Source organism: Charadrius vociferus, unplaced genomic scaffold (assembly GCF_000708025.1).
Source record: "Charadrius vociferus isolate BGI_N301 unplaced genomic scaffold, ASM70802v2 scaffold518, whole genome shotgun sequence".
NCBI lineage: Eukaryota > Metazoa > Chordata > Aves > Charadriiformes > Charadriidae > Charadrius > Charadrius vociferus.
The window spans coordinates 4,110-11,959 of NW_009649442.1; the positions used below are offsets into that span (position 1 = coordinate 4,110).

The following is a 7,850-nucleotide window of genomic DNA, read 5'->3' on the forward strand; positions in this document are numbered from 1 at the left end:
CACCCTTCTTTCTGAAAAATTGAATTCTGTGTGTTCTGTGTGAGGTTGCTGATTTCTGTAAACTACTTTGAGAAACTTCAGAAAGACAGAACTGTGGATGAGTGAGAAGTCATGTTTTCTTAGAGCAAGGAAAACTGATTAAAAAACTATTACAGAAAGAATAAATTCATTAGCCAAACACAGACTGATTGCAAGCTGAGCAGGAGAGGCAGGGCCCACCAGTGCAGGCTGCTGGGCAAGTGGGGAGCTCTGGAACTGCAGAATATCAAAGTGGTGTCCACACAGATGAACCAGAGAAACCTTCTTTCATGGTGGGCTTTAGCTCAGAGGGTTCTATATAACTCTGAATCAGCTTTATAGTTGGTAGCTGTTTTGGTAGAGAAGGCCCTATATTATATGCTCTTCTCATAATCTGGTTATAAGGAGAGAGAGCACTCTACTGTTCCACCCTTTCCACAAAACCATCACCCTACAAATAATTAACCTGTCTACCTATACAACTGCTCATTGCTTTCCCAAGCAGCAGGTGTAGTCGATACATTGCATGATCGACACTGCTGACCTAGCGTTCTGATCTTTGGAAATGAAGATGACTCAGAGGGTATTGATTTCGTTGGGCTTGCTATTTACCAAAACACTGAGCAATAGTAGAAGTACTGAAGTGCTCGCAGCAGATTCTGAAAGATAGCACAGCATCCTGTTATATCCTTCTTCAGATTTACATGAGTGTATTTTAAAAGAAACAAGAACCAGAACTTATATTTTATTTTTATTCAGTGGTTGAAATGTTGCAGTATTACATGGTTTACATCCCTAGTTTTACCAGGGAGACATCCTACTAACCACTGACTTTTTTGTTTTTTCAAGTAATATGAAAGGGGGACTACTTAATTCATGGATTTTGCTCTGCAATGTGTTTCACAAACACATTTTTTCCTATTTCAACAGCCAATACTCTATGGTAGAAGATGATGAGGACTTGCCCCATCATGATGAGAAACATGGAATGTGGGAAATATCAATAGAAGCCAAGCTGAAAATCTGCTGCGGGGAAAGCGAGATGGAACATTCCTTGTTCGAGAGAGCAGCAAACAAGGCTGCTATGCTTGCTCTGTTGTGTATGTACCCTAATTTGTGAATGATATAACCAACATTTGAGGCACCTACCTTGAGCCAGGGGCAGATAGACACTTGCATATGCATGGATCCCATTGGATCTTTGGTCTTAGAAGCAGACCAACAAGTCCTGAGGCCATCCTTATTGCTGCTCCATTTCCTACACAGCTCAAACCTGTGCCACTCCCACAGATAAGCCTCATGGAGAAGGGAAACCAGAGCATGGATGCACTCCTTTATGTGCAGCTGCTAAGTCCTACCTATCTCCTGCCTCCCTAAGCTAGCACAGCATCTGGGAATTTGGGTTAAACCTAGGCTTTTACCATTATCCCACCACAGAAGACAGGAATTCTATGTAGTGACTAGCACTTTAAGATTTATTGCCAATACCGTATTTTCTAGCTTAACTTTACTGTATTGACAAAGTAAAGACTGGGGTTTTTTTCTTTTTTTCCTCTTTAGGGTGGATGGAGAAGTAAAGCACTGTGTGATAAACAAAACACCCACTGGGTATGGATTTGCAGAGCCATATAATTTGTACAACTCGCTCAAAGAACTGGTTCTACATTATCAACACACATTACTTGTGCAGCACAATGACTCCCTCAATGTCACACTAGCCTACCCAGTATATGCACAGCAGAGGCGATGAAGATCTTAATACTCTGGATTATTTGGGTTTTTTTCTAAAGAAGATTTGACAACATTGAGGCCTTTGGAGAGAGAACGCTCCTTTCAGCCTTACTCAAGAATCTGAGCTGCAGAACCAAAGCTATCTATCTGTCTTCAGATGGGACTAGAGCTATCCTTCACAACTGCAGTTGGAGAGATCACAGTATTAAGCTGTGAATGTATGTTTCTAGTCTGAAGTGCTTTTTTTTTTAATTAAGAAAAGAAAAACAAAAGAGAGAGAAATCCTAACCTGATCTCCCTGCGGGGACATAGAGACCTTTAACCATGGTGCTTGTTTGCGACCACTTCTGAAGCTTTACCAGCAAGAACGTTGGATTCTCCAGAGACAAGGTGTAAGAGGTCTTTGTCATTCGATTATTGGAATTTCTTGATCAAGACCTGGCTTGGATTTGGTGTTGTTGCACTCTGTGGACCCAGACATGCAGCACTGTGGATTTTTTTGTTTTCTAGTGAATGATATGTAGCAGAATGGCACTTTCATTTCTAAGGGACACTTTAAAAGTTACAGTATGTTGTTCAGAGGAATGGTAATAGTGAAGTGCCAGGAAGTGTTTTGTTTAAACATTTAAAAATCCTGTTTTAAGAATATATTTAAGACTGAAGAAAACAGAACTTTCAATGACATACAGTATATAATAATGTACATAGTATTGGATGATTATCATTGATGGAAACTGTCAATACCAAACTGCTTCTGTTTTCCTTTTTCTGTTTGCTGAAAGCTGAATTCTTAGACTGTGCTATGCAATACTCGATTTTCTTTAGGCTGTAATCTTCTTTCAAGCATATTTACAGGTTAAGCTTGCTTTTCTTTCTTATTTCCTTGTTGTCTTTTCTCTTTCTGTCTTTTGCCTGGGAATATTTTGTTCTGATGATTATTTTTTGTTATTAATTTTGTTGTTTGTTTTTTTAAAAAAATGTGCAGAAAGCCAACAAGAGTTGATTTCAGAATTAAAACTATGAAATATTTTACAATTTTCTTTGTATAGAATATCGAGCTATTAGCTCAAAGTTTTAAAAGTTCATAATTTTTTTTACTAAATATTTTGTTGGGCAGTGCCTGGTAAGCTTCAAAGCTGCTTTATTCAATAAAAAATATATGAACATTACAAAATATCACTGAGTCCAATATTGTTTCAGAGATATCTTTAGAATACGGTACTGTGCTATGTTTGGGTTTTTAAGTATTTTGAATTTCTATCATGATTGTCTTTGTATTTGGAAGATGAAAAATTGTGTATCCTTCTCTGATAGTGACTGCAGAAAAAACAGGAAGATTTTTACTGGTGTAGATAGTTTGGATTTCAGAATGAATCTGTTCTTCAGAGTAAATAAATGACTTCTTGACCTACTGTGGCAGAATTTTTGTCAGCATGTCAAGGTATTTTCATTTCATATGAAGAAAGTTTCTCTAAACTGTTGCCTAAGTTTAGGTTTTTTGTATTAGTATTGTGAAAAAAACCTCCCGCCTTTACTCAGAAGAATTGGATACAACATAGAGCTAATCAAGACTGGAAAACGTCTGTTTTGAAAATTATTAGGCTTTCATATTTAAAATTTTGGATTTATTTTTGTAAGTTTGTAGACTGAGGCAGTATCAAAGTGAACACTTCTATCATTTCAAGCCCCAGAGACTTATTATGGTTTAATTAAAGGAAACAAATATGTGAATTCCACTAAAGAAAACTTATTAGGAATTCAGGGACAATTCACTGAGTTGTTTGCAACAGTTATTTACTGTCCTGACCACTGAGGAAATTCACACATTGCAAATTGATAAAGGAATGAAGTTCAGAGAAATCTTGGAAAACTTTTGACTAAATGAAGATATGAATTTATTCTTCCCCTGAGATGCAAAGGGAAGACCCATTACTATTAAAGGGAGTTGCACACACAATCAAAAGAGTAATACCCATGGAGTTTTCTCATAATAGCTCTTCTTAGAGCTACATGTGTTTTAATTCAAAGTATACAGTGCTTATTAAGCTATTGGAAATAATAAGAAGAAATTTGCCACTCTCCAATAGTTTTTATATTATCTTTTATGTTTTACGTTATTCCTTCATTTCTGAGGCTGTAAGGCTTTTGATTTTATTTTGACTTTGTGCTCTCTTTTTTTTGGTAGATTGTCTTTGCTTTGCTATAGGTGTATTTTCTTACTAGAATTTATATCAGGAAACAAGATTTAACCAACATTAATGTATCGGCATAGTCACCACTTACAAAATTATTCTGAATATTTTTTTCTGAATAGCAGTTTAGTTTTCATCCCTTCCCTTCCTCATTCCATCCTCTTTTCAGACCTGTAGGTCCATGTAAATTTGGTTTACTAATAACTGGTTTTTTACTCTGAAAAGTGCCAACAATTACTCTAGCATGACAGTCATACTACTGGGCTTGAAGTTACAAATTAGTTCAATATACAACAATTTAACACTTGTAGCAAGTTAACGCTTTGGACATATGTTGAATTTTGGTTGTTAAGTATTTTAAGAGTAAAATTGTGGGGTTTTTTTACTCTATAAGCAAAATATATGTAATCTGAATTGATGTTTCACTTAGAATTTCTCCAGAAATTTTATGGTAGTTAAGGCATTTGGATCTAATTTTCCTCATATTAAAAAAACTTCTGCTATGTCAGTGGGTCATATCCTTAGCATGCCAGCCCGGTATGGGATATCATTTGTTCCTGTTGTGCCGTATTACTACTCTTCATCTGTGGTTGCAGCAGAGAAAAAAATACTGTGTGCACAAATTTGGCACTTGCTTTTCTTGCACAAGCAACAATGAGAAATAATCACTATGTTGTGAGGATGTGTGCTTAGGGCTTCTTAAGAGGAAGTTCTGCCTACACAGGATCTGTGCAATTTCTAAGGATCACGCCCTCAAAGTGGGCATGAGTGGGTTTTCTTTGGTACCTAGGTATTGTGTGGCTTCTGCATTTCCCTCCCTCCTTAATGCACAGAGCTGCGTCCTGTCAAAGGCCCTATTCACTGCAGAGTTGTTTGGTTTTTGTGTACCATATTGTTCACTCCAGTTTTGATTTGCTCTCAGTCTAATATTTACAGAAAAAAAAAGCATGTGGATATAACTGAAGAAACACGGTGCTTTTCTATATTTCTATTGACATACAGTTTTTGCATCTAATATGATTCAAGGGTGGGAATTGTTTTAGTATGCTTTTTTGGTTTGGGGAATTTTTTGTTTTATTTTAAATCCCTGAGTTATGCTGCACTGCAGCAGCACTTTCACAAGGCAGCTCAAAGCACAATGCCTCCCATGGGACAAGGTTCTAAAATGCAACATTTTATGTAGAACATGTTGTATTTACTGCAGTAGAAGACTAAACTGGACTGTGGGAGTTGGTAACGTTACATTGCACTTGTCCTAATGAGACTGCATTAGCTGCCCAAGATGCTGCTATTTTTTTATTCTTGTTTTTAAAAAGAAAGCTCTGTTCTGTTAAATGTCTTTAAAACATTAAGATTACTTTGGTTTAAAATGATGTTTGAGGAGGTGGAGGGTAAAGTGGGTTGCAAATTGCCTTTAAAAGGCAACAATGAAAACATGCCTCCTTGAAATTTTGTTCAAGCTATAGAGTTGATGGAGCTGTGCATGTCTTGTTTTTAAGTTGCTTTAAAAATTGTAATAAGTCTTCAAACAGAATACAGGTTGTTTTGAAACTGCATTTCAGTTGTTGAGACTTCAGTAAGGACTGAGATGTCTCTTTACCAGAATCCTTGGCTGGCTCTTCCTGTCTATATGTGAGCTACTTTGAAAATGAGAGTCAAATGCTCATATTATTAGAGGGAACTCAGGAGGCAAATTATTTCATCTGACTCACAGCCATCCTATGTATTGAACTGAATGGAGTAGTTTAGCTCCAAAATAGTCTCGTGCCAAATAGTGCCAAAATGACAGTTCTGCTCATCTCATGCTCTTGCAAAAGCAGTACAATATTAATGATCTGTAATCTGCCTTTTACAGTGCAGATGAAGTTCTGGTTCTTCTGAAATCAGTGTGAATTATGTCATTGCTTTCCATGAAGCCAGCCTGTCAGCCTTTGTAACTAGAGGCATTATACCAGCTTTATGACTACATCTGATTGTGAAAACCAATGTGAGAATGAAGAAGAGGAAGGAAGTAAAGGGGGGTTTGGGCAAGACTGATTCTGAGCATTGTTTTCTTCCGCTCATTATTGATATGCAGTATCTGAATTCTTCTAGCCTGTCCATATCTTGCCCTGGGAGAAGTCCTCTGAGGAAGTCGGCCAGGCAACCACTCTAGAAGCAGAAAGAGATTCCTATTCCCATTCTGTCCAAGGTTTCCATTCTAAAATCTGCCCATATTTTGCTCACTGTAGTCACATAATACCCCTAACTGAGGTACTCAGATGTGGGGACTGAGGCAAAAGAAGGGTTAAGTGTGGTAGAACTAATAGGGAGGAATAAGCAGCTGCAGCACTGTTTTGGCAGATGAGGAAGTTGTGTGAAGCTACTCCCTAGATAAGGAGGTGTTGCTCACAGGGAAGAGAGATTCCCTTTTCGGTGGGAACATGATCTTTTAGAGTACGTGATGGTGTAAACAAGTAAAGTAGAAAATTACTGGCCTTGGTAGAAAGTACATAAAGAACACGCTTGCTTAATAAAGATGATTTTGATCCTGCATATCAGAGTCCATGTCTTTCAGTCGCCCCACTCGGGGAGCACAGGCTTGAAATAATTATTAATATTCACAACATTTTCACTGGCCCTTAGAGGTTCTTATAAGAAACACAGCTTAAAGGCTATTATCATATTTTTAGTCCACTTAATAGAAAGCAGGGTTAAATCTCCAATGAACATATCTGTTGCAGTTTTTCTCAGTAAGCTGATTCTTTTAGACACCAAGTTTTTCTCGTTCCTGCTCCCTGAACCGATGTTAAACAACACAAATTCTTCTGTAGCCATAGAGCTCAACATCTAAAAATAAGGTTAGCTAGGTCATGAATCACGCATCATCCATCATCAGCTACTGAGAGAAATTATGATTGGTTGATCATAATCTGCAGAAATCTATGGACCAGAAGATTTCTGGCCTGTATCATATGTTGTATAGAAATCACTCTTGGCAGACTGGACACTGAAATGTCATTCCATTTTTGCTGTCTGCAGACACACACACTCCCACTTCCCCTCTCTGCTTTCTTGCTAAGGCTTGATGGTCATTTTTCATAGGGAATATGAAAAACTGCTTAAATCTATTTTTGTGCAGCTACAAGTGGGTGTGATCTTTTTAAAGGCTTGGGAATGCTTTTTGTGGTTTTCTTTTTCTCCCCAAGCTACTTGAATCATGTGAATTCATGTGTGAACAACTTCATGAAAATACATTTGTCTGACCTATGAAGCCAAAAAGGAAAGAGCAAATTTGCAGTCAATGGCTCGATGTCCAAGTGGAGAGCAGTGACGAGTGGCGTTCCTCAGGGGTCGGTACTGGGACCTGTACTGTTCAACATTTTTGTCGCAGACATGGACAGTGGGTTCGAGCGCACCCTCAGCATGTTTGCCGATGATACCAAGCTGTTTGGCGAGGTAGACGCTGGAGGGGAGGGATGCCATCCAGAGGGACCTGGACAGGCTGGAGAGGTGGGCCCAAGCCAACCTCATGCAGTTCAACAAGGCCAAGGGCAAGGTCCTACATCTGGGTCGGGGCAATCCCAAGCACAAATACAGGCTTGGTGGGGAATGGCCGGAGAGCAGTCCTGAGGAGAAGGACCTGGGTGTGCTGATTGACCAGAAGCTCATCCTGAGCCAGCAATGTGCAATCGCAGCCCAGAAGGCCAGCCGTATCCTGGGCTGCATCAGAAGAAGTGTGGACAGCAGGTCAAGGGAGGTGATCCTGCCCCTCTACTCCTCTCTCGTGAGACCCCACCTGGAGTACTGCATCCAGCTCTGGAGTCCTCAACATAAGGAAGACATGGACCTGCTGGAGCGTGTCCAGAGGAGAGCCACGAGGATGATCTGAGGGCTGGAGCACCTCTCCTATGAGGAGAGGCTGAGAGA

General features: G+C 39.0%; 1 protein-coding gene across 1 annotated transcript in view; it reads left to right on the forward strand.

The window, feature by feature from the left end:
* The window catches only part of LOC104290423 (phosphatidylinositol 3-kinase regulatory subunit alpha-like), a 5,871-nt gene extending 4,103 nt beyond the window's left edge, over nucleotides 1-1,768 (forward strand). Inside the window, 3 exon segments of the mRNA XM_009889515.1 lie at nucleotides 949-995; nucleotides 998-1,118; nucleotides 1,579-1,768. Coding sequence (XP_009887817.1) covers nucleotides 949-995; nucleotides 998-1,118; nucleotides 1,579-1,768 — 358 coding nt within the window.
* Nucleotides 1,769-7,850: the final 6,082 nt, after the last annotated feature.